Here is a 25785-nt window from a genome sequence, read left to right on the forward strand (position 1 = left end):
AATTTTTTTTGCATCTTTTAAAATTTAATTGAGTGTTGCTCCACCAAAACATTAATTCCTCCTAGAGAAACACATAGTAATAAAACAAATTCTCAAATTAAACTTAAATTTACATTAGGAAACATTGTCAAAATTTTAAACTTTACATTTTATTATTATTACAATATTAATAAAACTACCTTCTTTTTAATACATCATGACTTCTAGAGAACCCACGCTAAAATAGTAAAAGAAACCTTTCGTGATGGTGCCAAGATATCTATGTAGCAAATAACGCTGCTAAGATAAGAAAATTTTCCTTCCTAAATTAACTCCGCCAGAAATATGTAGACGGAGGTACATTTGGGTATATAGTTCCCCGACAGGTATTTTTTTCGAAAAACAAATTGTTTTGGAAACAATTTATTTAAAACAATTTGTTTAAATTGCTGCAAAACCCTAGCGTAAATTTTCTGCAGTTGATACGATTCCCAATCATAATTTACCGCTCTGATAGAAGGATACTATTATCTCTCGCAGGCATTCTTTAAAATCGCTGGGCAAAATCCAGCATTCGAGGCTGAGTACGTGCAGAAAGAATTAGCACAGAGGTATGCTTTCAAATTAGTTTTAAATCCTAACCATCTTATGACATTTACAGCTTATTGAGGGGATTTTCAGCAATATTTGGTTTTCTATCTCGCCTTTTACATTCAGCTTCATGCGTAGTTAGATTGTTTAAATTTTAATTTTCAGTCGCCATTGCCCAATCTTGGTTGCCCTGAGTGTTCGAACATTCCGTTAAAGGAGATTTTTACATAGCTTATTCAAGATCAAACACAGGGAGAGTTTGCACGTGTAAGGTTTTACCGCGTGGCTCTTTTTGTCTTTATTTTTAATTTTCTGTGTTCTTCGATTTATTAATTTTTATTTTTCCCTCGCCTAGGTTTTCTAAAGTGTAACATTAGTTCTGGTTAATTGACCAATGCGTAACCATGAAAAGCTTTATTGTGTACTCTGTCTGTTTCGACTTCTGAATTTATTCGTGCGTTGGATGACTGCTATCGGTTTTCACATGCCACCGTTTACCAATTATTGAAATGAGAAATAGAGCTTAACTTAAAATCTTAATTAGGTGTATCAGGATATTCACGCTTTGCATAGTTGATTCCAGTGAAAATAGAGAAAAATATGCAACGTTTTATCGTGTATCTTGTTCAGTTAGTATTTCTTTGATTTTCTGTATACAATGCAATCGTTTATGTTGGTTGGATTGAATATAGTTTAAGTTTAGTACTAGTTATTTATAAAATTTAAAAGTGTTTTGTACCTTGTTCTATTGATTTTTATTTTTTTTGTGATATAAGTATTCTTTGATTGGTTCAGTTTTTATTTTTCACTTACCTCCGTTCTGTGTCGGAATAAGTGTTGCAGTTCTACAATGAACCCAGTGGAGTGCAGCATAATATTTAGAATTAATTTAGTGGATTCCAGATGAACACATAAGTTTTAGCATGTGCTTTATTCACTTTTTAAGTTTAGATATATGTAATTTGATTAAATAAAGTTTAAAAATTATTCTTTAATTGTTGCCTTCAACTGCTTAATCTAAGTTAGACTGAACACTGTATTTTAACTTTGACCCGGGTAAAGTGTAGCTAAATATTGATCATTTGCTATTGACACATTTTGTTTCAGATGAAATGATGAAAATTAATATTTATGCTAAGCTTTTATTTTGTTCTTCATTCTTTTTTTTGTTTAATGCATATTCTGTTTATAATTAATTTTCTGTTTTCCCTTGGCTAGATTACATGCCAAATTTTCGTAATTGTATAAAAATTGTCAGAATTATCATGGATAATTTCAGATGAAACACAAACAAATGTTTAAGTAGCTTTACTTTAGGAAGTTTTATTGTGTCACTTGTTCTTGTCCTGTTTTGATTAATTAATTTTATTCATCCATGGACCACTTTTGATTTTAACTTGACCTTGTTAATCCTTGAATAGATCCATCATAAGAGCCCAACTTTATCCCTTCTTATTAAGCAAATAAAATATTTTGGATCAACATAATTTATTGCAGATAAGAGAAAAGGGATAAAATGAATATATCTGCAAGGTTTTGTAATCTCTCAATTTCTCGGACAGGTTTTGTAATGAATATATTACATTCCTCATTCTTTAGAAATATATAGTAAGTTATGCATAAATCATTTTAATTTGAAAATTTCTCAACACTAATTCTGGTTAGGTTTGATTGGGTGCTGGAATTCTTCTGTAGCTCTAGTAAGAAGAGAAAAATATATAGGATCTTAACATAGTTGTGTAATATATCTCTGCAATATTTTGTTGCATATATTTATTTTGATTGTTCTATGCTTTCTAGGACTCATCATTTTTATTTTTTGCTCATCTTTTAATATTTTTAAATAGATTGAATAACATATCTAAGATACTATTTTGAGAAGGGAGATTTATGCACTGGAATGTGATGATTTATTGGGGGTTTGGGTATGTTTTGGGTGTATTTGTAAGAATATTATTGAAGTTGTTATTCATAGTGTAGCCTGTAATTATAAATTCAGTTTATTAAAATGTATTACTGAAATTAATATAATAAAATATACATTTACCAAATAAAAAATATTGAAATTAAAATACGATAAATCAAAGATATTAAACTTTAATAGTTTTATGATTGACTAAAAAATGAGGCAGCTATAGGGACCCTCTCCAAGAGCACCAAACACAACAAGAGTATAACATGAAAAATGACAAACTTGAAGCAAAACAATTAGGCCAATAACCCTACCACACAAGTTGTCAAGACAAATACCTCATACCAAATAGGGCAAAGAAGCTTTACATGCCTATGAGACAAGGGAAACACTTCGTCCCCTTTCTTTACATGCGATTTGAGAATAGTTTGCCGATTTTTATTCTTTGCGAAGGATTTTTTCATCATGATTGGAGCTCATCCATCCAAAGTTCCATAGAACCCAACATGTCACTTGAAGGGAATCATGATTTGCTCAAGCACAATATCCCTAAGTTTTCATTGAGAAATTTGAACATTGCTATATCAGAAAATAATAAATTGCACAGAAGAGAACACAAGACACAAAGATTTAACGTGGTTCACCCGATCCTAGAGCTATGTCCACCAAACAACGAGTCCAAGATTCTTATTATCCAGCTATTACAACCTGATTACAATCTATGATCCCTTACAACTCAATACTGCTGCAAGAAGCTTCAATCTTATCATACATTATGAAATCCCTAACCCTAAGCCATTTTATACAAGCTTTTTGCCACTTACAAAATTAGGGCTAGAATAATTACAACATGTTGGCCCCCCCAAAAAATAGCCTCAATTTTTCTTTCCACAGGGGCTATTACCGTCGAACCCCCAACTATCATGGGCTATTACCCTCGACTGTGTCCAACTTTAAATGTCAATCATCCAAAACTGACCGAATGAAATGTTAATTGTATGTGTTTTTCTTTGAATGTAGAGCAAAATTCTTGGCAAGATGAATGACACTTTGGCTAGTTGTATACAGATAATTATTCCTCAGTGGGTGTCCCAATTCTTCCATGAAGAATTAAAGCCATATCATATCCTTGGTCGCTTCTGTAGCAAAAACATACTTTGCCTTTGTAGTGGATAAAACAATCACCTTCTGTAACTGAGAAACCCAACTCACTGTTGACCCACCAACAATAAATACATATCCTATAGTACTCCGCTTGGTATCTAGATCCTGCCAAATTTTAGTCAACATAGCCATGTAAATCAGTGGTAGAGCCCCCAAAATGTAAACATTTACTGGATGTTCCTCTCAAATAACTGAGAATCCATTTAACTGCATTCCAATGCTCAATCCTAGGATGACTCATATACTTGCTAACGAATCTCACTGCTTGTGCAATATTTGGCTTGGTACATACCATAGCATACATTAAACTTCCTACAACTGAAGCATAAGGTATCTTAGACGTTTTATCCTCCTCTTCTTGGTCTTTGGACACAACTCGTTAGTCAATTTTAAATGACCAGACAAAGGTGTGCTAACAACTTTGGCATTCTTTATAGAGAAATGTTGCAACACGTTCTCAAAATAATCGGCCTGAGATGGAGTCAATTTCCTGTTTTTCCTGTCTTTGCAAATTTTCAACCAAGGATTTGTTTCTGTTGTTTTAATCCCTTAATGTGACCCATGATAGACTCAGCTACAAGCACATTGTCAACATATAAATAGAAAATAATGTGGCTGTCATCATCCAACCTCTTAAAATAAACACAAGGGTTTGAATGACATCAAGTGTAAGCATGCTCATGCATAAAACTGTCAAATTTAAGATACCATTGCTGAGGTGCTTGCCTCAAGCCATATAAGTTTTTCTTCAATTTGCACACTAAGTTCTCCTTACCTTTGACCTCAAATCGTTGTGGCTGCCCCATATATATTTTTCATCCAAATCACCATAAAGAAAACTTGTTTTAACATCAAGCTACTCCAAATGCAAATCTTTAGTAGCTACAATACTTAACACAATACAAATAGAAGTAATTATAACTGGAGAAAATATCTCATCAAAATCAATGTCTTTTTTTGTGCAAATCTTTTTACAACTAACCTGACTTAAATTTTATCTTACCTCCATCCTGTTCTTTCAACCTGTAAACCCATTTATTTGGTAAAACCCTTTTACTTGCAAGTATTTGACGTAAATCCTAAGTCTAATTTTTGAGTAAGGAGTCCATTTCTTTTGTCATTGCAAACTTCCACTGAATCTTTGCATCCACTTGCACAACTTCAACATAACATTTTGGTTCACCTGCATATGTTAATAAAATAGAATACAAAGAGGGAGAAAATCTCTTTGGAGGTTTACTTAGTTTTGTTAAACGTTTAACACCCATTGGGGTTTGTGGTGTTTGTTGTTGTCATGGTTGCAAAGCATTAGGAATTGCTGAAACATCATCCTTTTGAGTATCATCCAACACTACATAATCATTTTCTTTCTTCTCATGCTGTTGCAATAGATCTTTGTATAACACTTTCTCATTGAATATGACATTCTTGCTTTTCATAATTTATGATTTTCAAAATCCCAAATTCTATAGCCAAATTCATCAATATCATATCCAACAAACACACATTTCTTAGATTTAGCTTCCAACTTGGTTATATTTTTAGAACCAATATGGGCAAATGTTTCACAACCGAAGGTTTGAAGAAAATAATAACTCACCTTCTTACCAGTTCATGCTTGCTCTGGAAAACCACAACTCGAAGGAGTAGAGAGACCTTTAGTGATTAAATATACAACAATATTGACAGTCTCTAACCACATGTTTAAGGGCAACCCAATATGCAACCTCATGCTCCTTGCTAACTCTATTATTGTCCTGTTCATGCGTTTAACCACTCCATTTTCCAAAGTCCTTAGAACAGTTTTCTACTTATGAATAACATTAGAGGAATATTAATTTTCAAATTCATTGTTGCAATACTCACCACCATTATCAAGTCTAAGACATTTTATCTTTTTACCAGTCTCATTCTCAACCAAGCATTTCCATTTCTTAAAAGTTTGAAATACATCGGATTTCTGTCTAAGGAAATAAATCTATACTTTCTTGGTTGCATCATCAATGAATGTAACATAATAATGAGAGCCAACAAGGTAAGATAATAGAGCTAGTCCCCATACATCTGTATGCACAAGCTCGAGTTTCTCATTTTTCTTTTCGTTCCTACTCTTCACAAAACTCACTCTCTTCTGTTTTCCATAAACACAACTTTCACATAAATCCATATTAACATGTTTCAAACTTGGTAAAACCTTTTTTGAATGAAGTAATTTCATACGTTTCTCAATCGTGCCCAAGTCTGTTGTGCCATAGTACTGTGTTGGAATCTCAAGCAATTGTTTGATGTTCTTCTGGCTCAATTGCAGCAATTGTTCCTGATCATTCATTTATTTTTGAAACAATTAGAGTAGAAGGAACAATACAACTTGTATAGATATATAAGGTGCTTGCTTTCACACCTTTTGCTACTACTAAAAAACCTTTTGAAACCTTCCAATTTCTGTCATTAAAAGTAATTGTGCAACCCTCATCACCTAGTTGCTTTGTTGAAATTAAATTTCTACTCAGCTTTGGAACATGCCTTACCTCTTGTAGTAGCCAATGATTCCCATTTGCAATTTAATTTTAATTTTGCCCTTTCCAACAATCTGACAGGGTTCATTTTCCTCCAATTTAACAATCCCAAAATCCCCTTGGACATAATCAAGAAAATAACCTCTATGGGGATGTTGGTTAACAGTTTGTCTTCTTTGATATTTTGGTTTATACCTTGACCTCTTAAGATTGTCCAATGGCTTGTAGAAAACAAAGAAGGTAACAACATAATGGGTCAGTGTAGTAATCTATCAAAGACCCTTGAATTGAAAGGTACAACTCCCATTTGAATGCAAGATATGCAATGAACTTTGTTTTTCGGGTTTTGGGGGTATGCTCTTAACTAGAGAGTAGAAGAGGCAAATGCCAAATTGCTCCACACATTAACAACCTAGGCAATTGAAAGGGGGACTAACTTACGACATGCAATCTATTCTGACGTAAATGCAATGAATGGAAACATGCATAACCAATTATGACAGCAGGAAGACAGGGCAAAAGATGGCGAAATAGGTAATTCCCAGTTTACACAATTAGTTTATGTCTTGATAGTACTTGGATTGTCTATCCCTTAGCTACTCCATCCACTAGTTTTCGACCTCCTTATGCAATAAACTACACTAAACACACAAACGACGACATACAACAAAGGGAACAAGAGAGATGCTTATGCTGAAGAAAGTAAGACATACAATCAACCGAACGAAGGAAACAAAACCAAGGTCATTTTCATTCATTCAATTTTCAACAACAACACATTCATTCCATACACTATACTGAAATTAAATGAACAACAAAACTAGAAATTGACTCATAGTCCTTTAGTAGTCCCAGCTACAAGGGTTTGCCCAAAGGTAATTTTGCTGATCTTATTAACTTCTCAAAAGGTTACATTTATAGGCCTTCTCAAAATGGCCAGTTGCATTGGGTGATTGCTTCGCAGAGCATCTTTGAACAAAATAAACTAAAAATAGGACAAGCTTGAATCATTGTCCGTTACAGAGACTGACAAAATGCCATAAACGACTACAAAAAGAAAGAGAAGAGGGAGAATGACATGTCTGGAAAAGCATCAGAACATCATGCCTTCTTAGGAGTATCTAATTTGACTCTATAGGCTTTCATGGCGTTAGTTACTTTGTCCAGCTCATCGACATTTGGAATGATGATGTTGTCTACTCGAACCATCTACTAGTCATGCATTTCTATCAGTTCATCTATTCTGGCAACTCTCAACTGGAACTTCCCCGATTCTCTCCTTATGATTGCATCCACTGCTGAGAGTTCTTGGATCTTGGACACTTGGAAGTTGAGTGGGTCAATGGCTTCATTAACAAATGCGAAGAACTTTGACTTCATCCTCTCAACATCCACGAGCTTGCCATTAGTGGACACAAAGGACTCTGTGTGCAATATCTTCAAGTATTGAAATAACGTTTCAATGACCTCTGCACCAGGTCATGTACATCCTTGAGCTCATTTGCGGACCTCATAGAGCTTTCTTTAACAAACTCCAAGGATTGTTTCCTGTGAAATAGTGATTCATTGCCCAACTTGAGGATCTCATGAGTAATGGCAACACTTGTTTTCATGTCAATTACTTCTTGTGGAAGGGCCATTTGCTCTGTCAGCTTGTCTGCTGCCTTTTGTATGGTGGTCTGATGATTTGAATTTGCCTCCCCAAGTTTGTGAGCATCTAACACTAGGCTTCCCAAGTTTTCAACTAATGGGGGACCTTGAGCCTTCATCTAATCTACCCATGCTCGGCCAACTTGCCTGAATTGCCTTTCTTGTTGCAGCTCTAGGAGTACATTTTTTCTCTCCTCTGCATTCAGATCAAACTGGCTGGATGATGTGCTCCCAAGTATAGATTTGATGTGCTCCATCAATTCTCTGTTCGAGGCCTTCAAGATTTCTTTTTCTGCTCTAAGCTCTTCCAACTTATCTTCAATTTTCTTGTTGGTAGACTTCCACATGTTAACCATGGAGTCATGAACAAGGATACCAAGATCCTGTGTTTTGATCTGGAAGTCATCCTTTGAAAGCTCATGAAATTTGCCTTCCTTCTATGGCTCAATGATCTCCACTAGCATATGGTCAGTTGTTGAATCTGTAGCCAGTGCAACAATCGTCTTCTGCTTCTTTGTCTTCTTGGATGGCTGAGATGAGGTGACTTTGTGATCAAGTCCTTCGATGGAGCTGCTTCCTCATACTTCCTCTTCTTCCTATCATTGGTCTCTTCGAGCCATGACTTTGTAGAGAGCACATTGATAGTCGACTGCAAGGCAGTGGGATTGAATAGCTTCCTCAGAATTAAGGGAGCTTGCTTGCTCTGAGATGCATCTTGTTCCTGGCCATCCATGGGGTTGGTGTTGCCATCCAAATTGATTTTCTGAACAGGGGAGACTAGGATAGAAACCGATTTCTTTGGTTCTTTCTCCTTTTCGCCTTCCTTCTCTCCGACCTTTCCAGTATGAGGAAGAGAGCTATCTCCACATGTAGGAGTAATTGGCACAATTTTATCTAGAGGCTCATCTCTTCCTTGCCCAATAGACCGAGCTGGGCCTGCTGATGTTAAAGTGGTGGTTGTAGTAGTTGCTGCTGCAGTGGACTGGGTAGCTCCAGAAGAGACTTCACCTGTAGAACCAGTAGTCCCCGTCCTCTTCTCCCTCGCTCAGGTCCACTCCACCCATTTATCTGTTCTTTTCATTATCCCCTGCATAAGAACCTCCATGGTGTCTATGATTGGACCAGCAGGTGGGGCAAACAAAATTGGGGTACCTTTAATCTTCTCGTAGGATGGGGGATGCATGTAGGCTCCATCATCTGCAAGGTCAGAAACATCAGCAAAGTCGTTATATAATATAATCTCATTAATTGTTAGCTGTGACCAGAACCTTTCCCGGGTTTGATACTCCTTGAGACACCTAGACTAAAAGTCTTCAATATCCGACACATGCCTGTAGGTATATCCCAACTTCAAGTGATCCTTTACGAAGTCAACTGGATCATATTGAGGCCCGAGTACCTCATAGTCTTAACAACTTAATCTTGCTCTCAAAGCTTTTCACTTGATTATGAGCATTTGATCTGGAAGCACATGAATACGGTCCAACCACTATATGGAAAGGAATCCTGACTATCTTCTTAACATTAGAATACAAGGTGTTCACTTCAAGGATCTGTTGACATAGTTCAATTAGAACCACCTTGTCTTCTAGATACCTTGACCTTGTCTTCTAGATACCTTGGAAGCCTCTTAGGAAAGTCGTCGTAAGCTCCTATTCGTAAATAAGAGAAACTCAGAAACTGGATGAATGAGCATCCAAATTGGCTGATGGCCAAAATTGCCTATCGTGAAAATCTCCTTTCGGGGCATCCTTGCAGTTCCTGGTATAGCCTCATTGTGGAGGCATCATTTACAGCCATATACTCAAAACTTCTTTGCAGCTGCAGATGAAGATAGAACTCATATACTTTGGTGTGCTTGTTATAGTTCTGGATGCTAGGGAGGCCGAGCCACAAGTGGTGAGTAGCCAAGGCATATATCAGATACGAGGACATGTAAAATTGCTTGAATCTTTGGCCAAATTCAACCACGAGGCGAGCTTATCATAGATAATTTGTGCCCAATCGATTTGCATATTGTCAACACATATTGCTTGTACTAGGAAGAAATGATGCTCGATGAACTCCAAGATCTCTTTTCCATTTAGTCTAAGGAGAAGAGTGAGAATATCCACTATCCCCCTTTTCAAATTTGTGTCGAGTAGGGTCTTGGGCATTTTGCTCATCTTTGAGCGAGCAATTTGGAACCGTGACCTTTGCATGTCTTCCCGTTTGAGGGTCTTCTTCGCATTGAACATAGACGCGAAAGTCATGAAATCAACATCACAATACTGCTCCTTCACAGGAATGCCGAATGAAGATTGCATCAAGGCCTTGTTGAGTGAGATAAGAATGGATTGTTCAGGGAAAACAATTTGCTTTGTTTTGGGGTTGTATCTCTCGATACACTCCCTCACAAGCTCTAGTGTGTGCACTGCTATGGGAATCCAATTGTCTCTAGCAACCCACTCTCTTTTTGCTTCTGAGTGATTGGGTGAATGGGTTTAGAATTTAATCTTCCATGGAGATCACCCAAATCATAAAATCTGAATGATGTGTCTGTAAGATTCTTTAATTCACTCTCTAGGCCTTTTAATTTATCATAACTTGTAGCTGTGATTGCCATTCACTATGATTGCACAGGATGCAGTCCTCGATAAATAATCATTTTAATATACTTGAAGAAATGAACTTCAAGCAATTCTGATGAAATAGGTGTAGGAATTCGACCATTGGCGCCACACGAACGAAATTAAGTTCGGCTAACAATTATAACGATAGGATTTGCATTTAATTCCACTATCAACAGCTATTTAAACTTTATGCTCATTTGCATGTAAAATATTAAATTCCCAAAAGCTTTATTACTTTATTTAAAGTAAAGTCATATGACTAAGAATCACTTAGCAACACAAATGCTTTAGCTTTATGGGAAGTGCCTTACTTTGCTTCAAAATTTGGAATGTAGATATACTTGATAATATTAACACATGCGAGAGAGAGAGAGAGAGAGAGAGAGAGAGAGAGAGAGAGACTTAGCTTTTCTGCAAACCTAGTTTCCCTCTATTCCAGATCGCAACACAGGGAGTGATCCTTTGTTCGCTTATGCACTTCATTCTTTCACTTTCCGCCTAAAGCTTTTAACATTGCATTTCCTTTATATTGGGGTTGCATTCCCATTGCTGACTTCTTCGGAAGTATCTTTCAAGCATCTTCGAAGAATATTCGTACTTTAAAGTTGCTCGTGTTTCTATTCCCCAAAGCCTCCAGATAAGTAACCTCTTTCATTACCTTGGGACAAAGAACCTGTTACTCAGCAACATTTCCCGGATTGGAGTACAACTAATAGCACTTTACCCTTAGCCTCAAATTGATGGCTGCAAGGCTAGGTTTCAAGTATTCCTTAGTGATTATGAGCCCAAAATGATTCATTCAACATCGTGGTCACACTACTTGGTCATTGAGATTGGGTTTTGGCTTGAGTTACTACAACTTCAAAAGCAGAACAAAAAATCTTCATTTCCACGAGTGTGCAGTAGAAAACCCATAGACCTGTATTTGCTCATGGAAAATGGATTTTGCCTCAGAAATATGACTAGAATTCTTCCTGGTTGTGATTCACGGCTTCGTTGGTCTTTCCAATTATGCCACAACTTCTAGATTACTTTCATGGCTTCTTCCTTTGGATATGCAGTTGATATGGTTCATCAATTAGGAAAACCAACTCGATTACTCAGAACCCGTAGGAGAAAGGATATTGAGGCAAGATAACAGATTGTGAAACATGAATCACGGCTTCGTGGATCTTTCCAATTATGCCACAACTTCTAGATTACTTTCATGGCTTCTTCCTTCGGATATGCACTTGATATGGTTCATCAATTAGGAAAACCAGCTTGATTACTCAGAACTCATAGGAGAAAGGATGCTGAGGCAAGATAACAGATTGTGAAACATCAATCACTTACTTCTCATTGGGAAAACACCAGAACACATCTTAGCCATGCCTAGATCATCTAGATCCCTCGTGCATTGGAAAAACAGGAAACTCACTTGGAATGATTAGGTAAAGGTAATGAAAGGGAGGACCTGAAAAACTAAGAAAGTAAAGCACTTCGGAAAGATGAGAAGCAAGTAACCTAGAGGATACTTAGACTTCATACTTGGACACAAACTCACTTTCATCCAAACGACTTTAAGTTTTACAAGAGTAGGACTAAAACTTGGCAACAGGGGAGTAGGATGAAATGAAGCCCCCTGAATCTAAAACCCATGAATCATCAACATTTTCTAAAGAAAGAAGTAAAGCATCCTCTTTAGATTTATCACTTACTACACTTCCCTGGCCTGACCCCAAACCTTGGCAAGGATTTATGGAAAGTGTATAGTACTTACTTGATTAATCACCACAAGCTAGCACATTGGGGGTTGAGGAGACAAAATTAATTGGAGCTATTTGATGACAAAAGACATAGCTTTTTCCACCAAAAAAAGCATACCTGCAACACTTAGAATTCTTAGGTAGACAAGTCTCTACAAATGCTCACAAAACTAACAGGACTTCCCACAACCCTTTGAATGCTTAGGTGGATAAGACTCCTCAAAATGGTCACAAGGTTACATGATTAATGCAAGGTGTTAATAATTTAGACCAGAAATGAAAACAAGCAACCAAACATTAGAAAAGAAACAATAAGACAGTATTTATCCTTGGAAAACCCTCCAACTTGAGGGGGAAAACTCGGTCACACCAAAAAATATCTCTTTTACTTAACAATAGAGGTTTGAGTACAATGCTTCCAATTGAATCCTACAAACTCTTCAACTTATTACATATATTAGAATTGATTCCATAGACTATCTATATTTTCTATATAGAATAACCCAACTTAGTGATGCAGGAGCAACCAGTGGTGTAAGGGCAATTCCGTATCACCCAAAAAATGCTTAGTGTTAGTTTATGTTTAATATGTTTGTATTTCTAGATGCCCATTTGGGCCAAATAGAGATTCCAATTCTCATAGTTCCACTATTGGTTTTCTGGGTTAGTGTTTTTGAGCACCTCAGGATATGTGGTAGTGCATAAAATAGGTTATTTTTGTAATTGAGCCATAATTATGATGAGTTAGAGGGTGTAAGTTGGAGGAATGATTGTACTTGTAATTTAAAACATTCCAAAAAAAGAATCAGGTCAAAAGGCTTTATGGTTTGAAAGTTATTGTAGTTTTAAGTTGCTTGGAGACTCCCTAAGAATGCTTCAAAGTCAGATTTGAGGCACTAAATGACCTCGTATGGGCCCAAAAAATGAGGGACGACCAAAGCTGGTCCGTAAGGCTATAGAGCGCTTGGAGTGCTTTCTGAAAATGTAAACGGTTCGTCAATTGAAGTCCCAGATCAAAAGTTATGCCTCCTGGAAGTTGGACTATTGTTTTTGAATTCTTCTAATTTTATACCGACTTCTGATTTGTCTTCTAAAACCTTCTACTTTGGCGATGGATGCCAAATGGCATATTCTAAAATTTATTCTTAACCCTAAACCTAATTTGGGTTACTTAAAGTCATTTCTTGCATTGTAAAGGCAATTTTTTTTGGAGTTTGGGAGAAGGTACTGTGAGAAGAGTTTTTCTCTAGAATCTGATAACATTGTAAGCCTATAGGGCATGTAGTTGAGTTTATTTTCGCTGAACTGAATGTAATAGCATATCATATTTGATAATAAAATTCTCCTTTTCTTGTTGTATTCATTTTGTCTTCGGTTATGCTCTCATCAAATGGTATTAGAGTGGGAGTTGCTGAGTGTGTAGATTGAGCGCTGATTGTGAGGCAATTTGCACCAGGATTGTGTGGTTGTGGGTTTTGAGATAGTGAGAAGATGCCTCCACGAAGAGTGTGTTGGAAGGGCCCAAGGTGTTCCTTTTGAGGTTAGAGCCCTCTAGAGACAAGTTCAGGCATTGCAAGAGGGATGAATCTTGTTGGAAGGGATGAAAGCGAGGAGGAAAATGAAGGAGGAGGAAATGTTGTGCAGGAAGGGGAAGAAGAAGGAGAAGCCCTAAATGAGGTAGAGGAGAAGCTTTTTAGGGCCATTGCTACACTAGGAAAAGGCCTAAACTTGAGGTTGGCATGTTTTCGGGAAATCTAAACCTAGAGGAGTTGATCGACTGGATCAATGTGTTGGAGGAATATTTTGTGTATGGGGATATTGAGGACCCTGATAGGGTTAAGTTTGCAAGGGCCAGACTGAAGGGCCATGCCAAAATCTGGTGGCAAGAGATACAATTAGAAAGGAATAGAAGAGGGAATGAGGAAAACACAAGATGGGATTGCATGGGGGACAAACTACAAAAGCAATTCATTCCAGTTGACTACGAGCTTCATTTGTTCAAGAAGATGCTAGGGTTAAAGCAAGCGGGAAAATCTGCCCAAGAATATACAGAGGAGTTTTACCTAGTCCTTATTAGGACGGGCCATGCGGAAGCAAACAAGGAAAAGGTTGCCCATTACCTTAATGGGTTAATTTTCCCAAGAATATACATAGGAGTTTTACCAAGTCCTTATTAGGACGGGCCAAAGAAGGAGAAGGTTGCTCATTACCTTAATGGGTTAAGACCTAGCATTCAGGGGGAGCTAAGTCTGGTTAGAATGACTAGCATTGAAGAGGCATATTAGTTCGCCTTGCGAGTTGAGGAGAAGCTAAACAAAAAGTTTGATAGAAGGCAAAGAGGGCACAATCAAGGAGGAAGAGGCGGTGGTAGGTCATTTGGAGGCCAAAATGAGGACTAGAAGAAAAATGAAGATGTGGGTACTAGCTAAAACCAGAGGAATGAGTGTTTCTACTGCTCCTGTGATCAAAACTTTGGAGACCAAAGAGGAAGAGATAGAGGACGTGGACAAGGTTTGGGAAGAGGAGGCTTCTGTGGTACATGTTTTCACTGCAACAAAGAAGGCTATCATGCCTATGAGTGCCCTCAACACCAAGGAAGGACAAATAGGAGAGCTGATGGTCATAAGGGTTGCTCATGTGGATGATGATGCTAAGTCATCGCATTCAGAGGATGCAAAAAGAGGAAGTTATGGTTAATGAAAGGGTCTTGCTGAGCGATGAGATTGAACCTGGACAAAGGAGGAGTTTGTTTCGTACCAGGTGCAAGTGTGAGGGTGAATGTTGTGAGGTGATTATTGATGGTGAGAACACTGACAACTTCGTGTCAGAGGAGATGGTCTCAAAGCTAAATCTCAAGAGGTAGAAACACCCCCATCCATATCGGATTGCCTGGGTGCAGGATGATCATAAGGTCTTGGTTAGTGAACAATGTGTGGGAAAGTTCAAGATTGGAAGTTACCATGACGAGGTTCTCTATCACATCATCCCGATGGATGTATGCCATTTGTTGTTGGGAAGGCTGTGGTAGTATGATAGATGTGCTATACATGATGGTTGTTCATCACAAGTTGAAGCCCTTGATGAAGGAGGGTGAAAAGGCATGCAGTAGTGCTAGGGTATGTCTTGTTGATGGAAGACAAGTTCTAGGTGGCATGAAACATCAACATATGTGTTATGCTTTAATTCCTAGAAAGGATAAGGAAGGTAGTAGTGAAGTTCTAGTTGAAGTTTCGGGTCTATTAAGTGAGTATGGAGATATCATATCTAATAATGTCCCAGAAGGGTTGTCACTAGTAAGGCAAATTAGTCATCAAATAGATTTAGTCCCTAGAGCTAGTTTGCCTAACAAGGTTGCTCATAGGATGACTCCTGCTGAGACTGAGGAGCTAAACAGAGAAGTTTAGGAGTTGTTGTGGAAAGGTCTGATTTGAGATAGCTCGAGTCCATGTGCAGTACTTGCAGTACTAACATCAAAGAAGGATGGACAGTGGAGGATGTGTAAAGACTCTCGGACTATAAACAAGATAACCATCAAGCACTGGTTTCCTTTGCCAAGGATGGATGATCTTATAGACTGTTTGAGTGGAGCTCAGTATTTCACAAAAATAGATCTCAAGAGTGGTTATCACCAGATATGGATAAGGGAGGGAGATGAGTGAAAGACTGCATTCAAGACCAAGGAGGGTCTATATGAGTGGTTAGTCATGCCCTTTGGATTGACCAATGCGCCAAGCACCTTTATGTGGCTTATGAATGAGGTACTAAAGAAATTTTTCAGAAAATTTGTCATTGTCTATTTGGATAAAATTTTGATTTTCAGTAAGTCTCTGGATGAACATTTGTTGCACATTTGTAGTGTCTTTGAAAGGTTGAGGGAAGAGAAATTGTCGATTAATTTGAAGAAGTGTAGCTTTGTCAAAAAGGAGTTAGTCTATTTGGGGTTTGTTGTATTAGTTGAAAGTCTCAAAATGGACCTAGAGAAGGTGAAGGTCATCCTGGAATGGCCTACTCCAAGGTTTGCCACTGAGGTGAGGTCATTCCATGGTTTGGCTAGTTTTTATAGGAAGTTCATTAAGAATTTCGGTAGTATATGTGCACCCCTAACGGAAACAATGAGAGGGGATAGAAAAAAGTTAAAGTGGACTACATGAGCTGCAAGGAGTTTTGAGTTGCTGAAGAAGAAGGTGACAGAGCAACCTGTGTTTGCACTTCCTGATTTTAACAAAGTGTTCCAATGGATTGTGATGCCAGTGGCAGTGTTATTGGGGCGGTGTTGAGCCAAGAAGGTAAGCCTATTGCCTAATTTAGTGAAAAATTGAATGATGCAAAGAAGTATTCTTTTTATGATCATGATTTCTATGCTGTAGTTTAGGCCTTATAGAAATGGAGGCATTATTTGTTGCCAAAAGAATTTGTCTTGTATATTGATCATCAGGCATTACAACACCTAAATAGCTAAGGTAAATTGAATCAGAGACATTTGAAATGGGTAGAGTTCATGCAAAGCTATACATTTGTATTTAAACATAGAAGTGGAAGGTCTAATAGGGTTGCAGATGCATTAAGTAGGAGACAGTTGTTGTTGACAAAAATGCATGTTGAAGTGGTTGGGTTTGATGAACTCAAGAATTTGTACCCTAAGGATCCCGACTTTGCAGAGGCTTGGAAGGCTTGTGAAGAACCTCTTACTCTAGACAGGACTACGTGGTTGGATTACATGATCCAGGATGGTATGTTGTTCAAGGGAAGTGAATTGTGTATTCCAAGGAGTTCTATGAGGGTGAACTTGATCAAGGAGAAACATAGTGGAGGGGTGGTAAGACACTTTGGTTGTGATAAGACCATTGCCATTGTTGGTGAACATTATTTTTGGCCTCAATTGTCTCAGGATGTGAAGAAGTGCCTTAATTGTCTTAGGATGTGAAGAAGTTTGTGTAGAGTTGTCAAGTATGTCAAACAACCAAAGGAGTCAGTTAGAACATTGGACTATATCAGCCATTGCCTATTTTATCAAAGCCTTGGGAGGACATAAGTATGGGTTTTGTTCTTGGATTGTCAAGGACACAAAGGGGTAATGACTCAATATTTGTGGTGGTTGATAGGTTCTCCAAGATGGCACATTTCATTCCATGCCACAAGACTCATGACGCAATGCATATTGCAGATTTGTTTTTCAGAGAGGTGGTGAGGCTACATGGTCTCCTAAAATGTATTGTTTCCGACAGAGATACTAAATTTGTTAGGTATTTCTAAAGGACTTTGTGGAAGAAATTGAGGTCCGGTTCTGCTTATCATCCATAGATTGATAAACAAACATAAGTGGTGAATAGAAGTTTGGGAAATTTGCTAAGGTGTTTAGTCGAAGATAAGCCTAAGGGATGGGATTTGATTCTACCACAAGTGATATTTGCTTACAATAATAATGTGAATAGGAGTACTGGTAGATCACCATTCCAAGTTGTGTATGGGAGTAGTCCAAGGATTGCACCAGAGTTGAGGAAGATGGAGCAAGGATAGAGAACTATTGCTAAGGTAGAAGACTTTGCTGAACATGTCAAGAACCTACATGAGGAAGTACGTGCACATATTACCAAGATGAACTTGCAGTACAAGGCTCGAGCAGATCAAAAGAGGAGATGTAAGGAGTTCCACGTTGGGGATCTGGTTATGGTGTATTTGAGGAAGGAATGATTTCCAATAGGCACCTACAACAAGCTTAAGATGAAGAAATTTGGTCACTGTAAGATTTTGAAGAAACATGATTCGGGGAATGCGTATGAAGTAGAATTTCCAGATGGGATCCATATTTCCCCCATTTTCAATAGTGCAGACTTAATATCATGAAGATGGTACAGAGGAAGAGTTGATCCTAGAGCCATGTCCCATTCCTACTTGTGAGAAGGAAGAGATTGAAGAAATTCTGGATAGTCGTGTGTGTCGAAGTACCTAGTGAAGTGGAAGGGACAACTAGTGGAAGATTCGACTTGGATATCCGTGACGGAGGTTGCCCATGGGTTTTACTCTACCATCTATAAAGTGACAGGGTCACTTTTCAATCTACCATGGGTGTTTAATGTAGGAGCATCTAGTGGTGTAAGGGCAATCTTGTATCACCCAAAAATATGCTTGGTGTTAGTTTTTGTTTAATGTGTTTGTATTTCTAGATACCCATTTGGGCCAAATAGAGATTCCAACTCTCATACTTCCACTATTATTTTTCTGGGTTAGTGTTTTTGAGCACCTTGGGATATGTGCCAGTGTAGAAAATAGGTTATTTTTGCAATTGAGCCATAATTATGATGAGTTAGAGGGTGTAAGTTGGAGGTATGATTGTACTTGTAATTTAAATTATTCTAGAAAAAGAATCAGGTCAAAAGGCTATACGGTTTGAAAGTTATTGCAGTTTTAAGTTGCCTGGAGACTCCATAAAAATGCTTCAAAGTCAGATTTGAGGCACTAAATGACCTCGTACAGGCCTTGTAAAATGTGGGACGTGTCCATAGGGCTATAGAGTGCTTGGAGAGCTTTCCGAAAATGTAAACGGTTCATTAGTTGGAGTCTTAGATCAAAAGTTATGGCTCCCGGAAGTTGGACTACCATTTTTGGATTCTTCTAATTTTGCACCAACTTCTAACGTGTCTTCTAGAACCTTTTGCTTTGGCAGTGGATACCAAATGGCATATTCTAAAATGTATTCCTAACCCTAAATCTAATTCGGCTTACTTAAGGTCATTTCTTGCATTGTGAGGGCAATTCTTTTTTGGAGTTTGGGAGAAGGTACTGTGAGAAGGGTTTTTTTTCCAGAATCTGATAGCATTGTAAGCTTATAGGGCATGTAGTTGAGTCTATTTTCGCTCAACTGAATGTAATAGCATATCATATTTGATAATAAAATTCTCCTTTTCTTGTTGTGTTCATTTTGTCTTGGGTTGTGCCCTCATCACTCAGCAAGCATCATCATACAAGGCAATGATATATTATCTATACAATATTGAGGCCCTTCAGAGACATAACTTCTCAAGAGTTGAAGAACCAAGAGACTCTTCATATTGTAATTGGAAGTCTCTTCATTTTTCAATGCACGTCTCTTCGAATTTCGAAACACGAGTATATGCAAGAGCACCATCGTAGGTAATTAGGATGTATCTTGCAACTATAAAATCAACACTCCCTCTTAGCAAAGGAGATACCTTTCGAAGTTTTCATTTCATGGAATCTTTTAATACAACACTCAAAACGGATATGCACATTTGTGAGGAAACAATTTTTTTTCACTTAGTCTCTCAACCTGATAGCATCATGGAGTCACTCAACACGATGTTCACCATGGCTACTCCCATGTGTGAAAACACAAACACTTATCATGGATTCACTCAACGTGATGTCGTCATGGACTATGGAAACTGAAATTCTTCAATGTGATAACAGTAAAAATGCAAGGTACCTTGTCCTTTGTATGCACATGACAAGATATAAAAATTGGAAACCATTTCTGCAATTTATTTATTCAAGAAATCTTCAGCAATTATGGACTGTTGGTCAACGTTAATAACAGTTATAAATTCAAAATGTAAGGTGCGATCCAGCACATTGGATGATCTTTTGTAAGGTAAATGTTCATTACTGCGAATACCTATGAAGGCTAAATCTAAAAGAGATTTTAAGGAGAGGACAAATGTATGCATAATATTCACTTTGTTTGCTATATGTTTCATATTTTGTACTCCATTTTCAAGTTTCAATTGTGTGTACCTTAAGTCACAGTTTTAAGAAAACAGATAAGAGCTTGGCTATGAAGATCTCCGTCTATAGATATTGAAGATATGACAAGATATGACACTTATAAAAAACACATATAAGCTTTTATCTAATTATTTATATATCTAAGGGTGTAGAACATAACTAAAAAAATATTTATCTATATATGTATTGTAGTTTTTATACTCAGTTTATAGGACCTTTTTAAATGTCTTATTTGAACCTGTAGTTATACATATATATATGTGTATATTGATTATATATGTCTGTTTGTGCATTTTGATTTTTATATTTTAGTTTATAGTATTTGAGACTGTAGTGAAACAGACTTATACATGCATTCATTATATAAATATAAATTATATAGTGAATATTCGTATACAGATGTATAATACTCATAGTCATGATTACATTCTTGCACTGATGAATCTTCAAAAATGCTTTCCAACAACGATCATGATCTTGATGTGCACCTATAGAAGACACAATGAGTGTAAATGAATCATTTGAATGTTTTAAGGCCATGGTTTCCTTCTGTTTTTGTTGTTATGTGGGCAAGTCTGTTTTTATCTCAGCAAGTATATGCGTAGCCTTGACAGATAATTTACTTACAAGTGTAGTCAGTTTGATATCTTTTAGATTTGCATCTTGTGTGTTGACATGTTTTCCTACTACAATATTTACATAATACATAAATGCACATTTGCTAACTGACAAGGTTGTTCAATTTTGGCCATGAAGTTTGAAATTCAGCAAACATTATTATTTTTTATGAGGTATCATAAAGATACACCTATAAATGCATTTGGAACACCATCAGCCTGTGATTGCAGAGGTTGCTTTGTATGACAGAGGTTACAGCTTGTTTTAAAGGTGGCAATTTTTTGAATTTTAAACTTTGCCACTCCAATTATGCGACTCACATGGGACTTCTGAAGCCTTGCATGATTCACTTGATAGACACAAGCCTTCAAGTGCCACATGACTTTTTTTTTTCTCTGACATTTTTTGTTTATGTTTATTTTAATTTTATGTATGTTCTTTTTGGGGGTTTTTAACATTTACATTTTAAGTTTTTTTAGAGCTCATATTATTTTTTTGATTGGTGATAATAGTATTTCCGTCATTAATTAAAAGTCTGATACAGAAATGCATAGGCTAGGCATCCATGCCACTATCCTATAACTCCTACTTCATAATCCCATTAGCCATGCTGTCCTACCAGTCTACTGTAATATCTTACTCCTTTAAAAATCAAAATACCCATTAAGCTACAAAACTTAGGCACACAGAAACTAAGTGACAAACTGATATTAACACTGAAACCTAAAACAACTTCATTCTACCACTAATAAGTGCTTTCCTACATTCACAAATTAGGGACTTCAAGAACCATTTAAGAACACCATTTTCAGTGGCATTAAGCAAAACCCCCACCCAAATCTTTACTGGAGCAGACCTTCCTGACCTTGTGGATTTCTTCAGAGACCGAGGAACTGTCAGGTTTGAGTAGCCCACCTTTTGTTTGCAGCTTTGTCTTCCAGGCCATTTGACGCTCCTCCTCTCTAACTTTCCTGTTGTATTCCATCTCCGGTAAATACTTCTTGAACAGCTCCCACCCATTTCATGCTTCCTCAAATCTTCTTCCTTGCACGAAGAAGTACTCCAGACAATGGAAGGTTCAGACCGCTGCCTTGTTCCCTCCACCAACTGCCAATTCCTCTCTTCGGTTTGGAGACCAAGCTCTGGTTCCAGCATTGGGACTACTCCTCCGGTTCACTCCGGCTTCACACAAGTGTGCATCACTCACAGAGCCTCTCTTTCGATCCCAGAGGAAGTGCCCAGGCAAACACCACAGAGGCCACGTCAATGTTAAGCCTGTATCTGTATTCTGTTTACATGAAATCTCCTCCCAACAGCACCTCCAGAATCTGCCAATTTTTTGGGATGTCAATCAGGAAAATACCTTTCATTCTCCTCCTTGTGAGTTCCCTGAAGAATGGTTGCTGTTGAGTCAGATATTATTCTATTTGTTTATTCTATGTAACTTCGATAACATACTGATCTGAACAGTAGATCATACATGATAAGGTAAAGCATGGACATCCTCATGTAGGATTTGCCTATTTATAACCCTTTATGAACACCTTATCGGTGTCTCATTTGAGCATTAAATAATGTTTAGTTTGCATAGTTGTTAAACTTTGTTTGCTATCTAATTTGATCTTCTAATAGACACCAATCTTGGAGGATAATTATGTGTTTATTATAAGGGCCGACCTAGAAGAGTCATGTCCTTTGTAAGGACATGCCTCTTGGGTTCAATATAAGTATAGGTTAAGTATGATGATAGAGAGCACACAATACAACTATAAAGTCTGCTCCTCTACGTTACTGCCTTATTGGAATTATTGCAGAGTAAGAACATTTCCAGAAAAGTATCTATACTATTGATAAACACTTCAAGTCTGAACTAAAGAAGATCATCTTCAACAAGCAAGAAAGAAGGTATTATCTCAAGCAAGAAAGAAGGTATTATCTCAGTCTGATTTATAGCAGAATTTGCAGAAACTTTACATGGTATCAGAGCTTTCATAGTCAAACCTAGGCTCTGCAAATTAAATGATCAGACTTTATATATCTAGCAACATCCTTCTATCTTCAATGGCAAGCACACTCAGACCTGAGGAGAGGTTTGATGGGAAAGAACACTTTGTTGCTTGGAAATTCAGAATTACGATGATTTTGGAAGACAATCATGTGAAACAGTTTGTTGATTCAGCATCCAAACAACTTGCTGTTGAACCCATAGTTTAAAAAAATGGCCATTTCTCGTTGAAACCGAGGTATTTCGTGAAATGCAAAGCTATCCAAGTATATCGGGCAAAAACTTGTTGCCGTTACATTGGAAAAAATTGCTGTGAGATTCAGGGAGATTTTTGCCAAAAAATGGAAAAATCGCAGTAAAAACTGTTGAGAAGTCATGGGAAAAGTCAGGGGAAAATGTGTGGACAAGTCATCACACATTTAGGTCACAAAAACACGATTTTAAACCCTCATTTGTCTTCCATCTGTGTCAGTTTCAACCATAGATGTAAAAATCGCCTGAGGAGATTAATCGCCTAGGCCTGAAAAAGTTTAATCGGGAAAAATCGGGAAAAAATCGGGGAAAAAATCGGGAACTAAAAAACCACTAAATTTTAATAAAAAAATGCGATTTTTTTACAGAATTCAATGTTTTTTTGCATCTAATGACTTAATTACTAACAATACATAAGAAACAATCATGTTTAGATATATATCAATGCAAAAAGAGTTATTAATTGGTAAATTACTAACAAGTAAGTAGTGACAAGTTGTAAATTACTAACAACTAACAAGTTCACAACACATGAGAAGTATTCTCATAAATAAAGTGTCAAATGTAAAGAGTTCAAATAAGCACATCAACATGACTACAAATAAGTACAAATGTCAAATACAGGACTACATCTTCCTCTTCCCAGTCACTTTACTAGCGAGTGCGGGAGAGGGTAACGCTCTAGAACTAGAACCCCGCAGGGTTTGTGCCCGTGTCTGTGTCTGTGCCAATGCAGGAGATGGTGTAGCTATAGAACTAGATGTCGGTATCTCCACATTCGCTGCGCGCAAGATGTCAAGGTCCTCTGCAGTAAGCTCAATGTCATCATCCTCATCATCGCCCTCCTCGATGTCATCCAAATCGATGTCATATCCAGTTCCACCCCCTTCCTCCTTCGCAGCCTCCTCCGCGGCCTCCCTCTCCAAATTGGAGATGTCCTACTGTGTAAATAAGGGAGCCTGCTCTTGTGCCGTCCAATCATAATAAGGATCTATCTCATCCAAATCGATTGGCCCAGGCGGATCTTGTTGCGCCTTTTTCATGCGCAATTTAAGATTATATTGCACATAGACCATGTCATTCATCCTCTTTTGGGACAACCTGTTTCTCTTTTTTGTGTGGATGGCCTCAAACAAACTCCAGTTGCGCTCACAATGTGATGCGCTACAAGGCTGTGATAGGATTCTGAGAGCAAATTTTGCAAGATTTGGAGTGCTTGCACCCCAAGTGGTCCACCAAGCCACTGCATCACAAAAATTGTACAAGTTAGAAAATACTAATAGACAACAAAAAATGAAACATAAATATTAATTTAGCATTTGAGATTCAGAAGTTTGCAAATGTATTACCTGGGGTTTGTGTAAGCCTTGCTCTCTTGCAGAGAGAAGTGGAGAACACCTTGCCTCCTGCTGAAGTGAAGATCTCCTGCTCAGCGATGATTTTATCTCTTGTTTCCTCGCTGGTTACCATCTTTTCGACGCACTCACTTAGGCCTCTGATGACCTCTCCATTAGGATCTGCATATGTACCATCAGCCCTAAAACCAAAAACCAAAAACAAATAAGTCTTCCAATTTTAGTACACACCCAACACCCTACGAAAGCAAAATGAACTCAAGTCTTTGTTAACTTAAATTTGAGTAAGAATGAGCTTACAGTATACCTAAAACGTGGGTTGAGGAAATATCCTGCTGCATGAATGGGTTGGTGAAGCTGATTATTCCACCTTCTATCAATGATCTGCCAAATGGGTTCATATTTGATGCTTTCCCCCTTGTAGTAATTTTTGACAGATTCTTTGGCCTTGTCCATGGCCTCATATAGTTCACCCATTGGCGTTTGGTCTCCATCAACCAAACGCAAAACTCTGACTAAAGGCTCAGACACCTGCAATATAAATTTGAAATTAGTTGACAAGTTACAAAATTATTATTTACTTGAGTTACAAACTTAGTATGTTATAAAGTTGTAAAGTGCAAACTAAAACTTAAAGTTTTGTAGTTACCTTTACTATTTCATCAGCCTTATCTTCAAAATATTTATCAAACACAATCCGCACAACATTCTCTCCTTCACTCTTCTTTGAAAATGTGGAAGCAAGCCATTTTTTGGAAACAAACATTTGCTTCAAAGAAGCCAAATTATCGAGAATGCTTTGCAATGTCAAAAAAATCGTTGCAAACCTTGTGACGGCAGGCCTGACAATTTCTTTGCCATCAGTGTGCTCTCTCATCAGGCTAAGGACCCATGGGTGATTGTATATGTATTTTGTCACCCGCCTTGCATCCTCCACAATTGGAGTGACCCACTCAAGTTTGCCCATGTCCTCCAAAAGAAGGTCAAGGACATGTGCTGCACACGGGGTCCAAGAGAGAGTGGGGTGCCTCTGCTGTAGGAGTTTTCCTGCCAATTGTAAAAGCAAATACTAATTAGTTTCCAACTTTTCAAATATATCAAACTATTAAAAATTCTTGTTGTGAAATTCACAATGCACATGCAACATAAAATTACGGTTTACCTGCTGATACATATGCATCAGCATTGTCTGTGATGATTTGCACCACATTTTCAATGCCAATCTCTAAGACCATATTCTCCAACATCAATGCTAATGTCTGAGCATTTTTTACCTTGTTGGAGGCATCGATTGATTTCAGGAACACCACATTATCATTACAGTAGGCCAAAAAATTAATTATGGTCCTGCTCTTCCCATCCGTCCACTCGTCAGAAAGAATGGTGCAACCAAATTTTGTCCATTCTTGTTTCTGTTCCTCAACAAATGCTTTGGCCCTCTCAACAGCATTTCCAATAAGCCTACAAAAACAAAATTTAGTTATGTCTTAGATTCTTAGTAATTTAAAATTGATTTAGACTTTAGTAATCAACATTCTAATTTCTAGATAAATTAATTAAAATTTAGAACTAAGTAAAAAGTTAAAAATTAAAAGGAAATCGAGTGTAATAAAATTATTCGCTTACCTGCCACCCAACAC

At 37.4% G+C, this 25785-nt stretch overlaps 2 protein-coding genes across 4 annotated transcripts in view; one reads left to right on the forward strand and one right to left on the reverse strand.

Annotated features, from left to right (window-relative positions):
• Nucleotides 1-262: 262 nt before the first annotated feature.
• The window catches only part of PRP40C (pre-mRNA-processing protein 40C), a 91485-nt gene continuing 65962 nt past the window's right edge, over nt 263-25785 (forward strand). The window contains exons 1-2 of one of the 3 annotated variants that reach the window (XM_089786325.1): nt 263-365; nt 520-590. The gene's annotated coding sequence lies outside the window, so the exon portion shown is untranslated. The other 2 variants (XM_089786327.1, XM_089786324.1) reach the window with 2 other exon arrangements.
• On the reverse strand, nt 23310-25112 carry LOC149550763 (uncharacterized). The gene is made up of 4 exons (XM_089786323.1): nt 24795-25112; nt 24453-24676; nt 24140-24327; nt 23310-24033 (listed from the first exon to the last, which is right to left on the reverse strand). The coding sequence occupies exons 1-4, from the start codon at nt 25110-25112 to the stop codon at nt 23729-23731; spliced, it is 1035 nt and encodes a 344-aa protein (XP_089642449.1). The 3' UTR covers nt 23310-23728.

The sequence above is a fragment of the Cupressus sempervirens genome, chromosome 6, assembly GCF_028749045.1.
Source record: "Cupressus sempervirens isolate cs-2001-9-10 chromosome 6, ASM2874904v1, whole genome shotgun sequence".
Lineage (NCBI taxonomy): Eukaryota > Viridiplantae > Streptophyta > Pinopsida > Cupressales > Cupressaceae > Cupressus > Cupressus sempervirens.

Excerpts from the sequence above, each read along its gene's own strand:
- LOC149550763 (XM_089786323.1), bottom strand. The coding sequence starts at position 25,112 with ATGGGCAAACTTGAGTGGGTCACTCCAATTGTGGAGGATGCAAGGCGG. Across the intron at positions 24,677-24,794 it reads AGGCTGATGAAATAGTAAAG|GTGTCTGAGCCTTTAGTCAG; the intron begins GTAACTACAAAA and ends TTTATATTGCAG. Across the intron at positions 24,034-24,139 it reads AAGGCTTACACAAACCCCAG|TGGCTTGGTGGACCACTTGG; the intron begins GTAATACATTTG and ends TTTGTGATGCAG.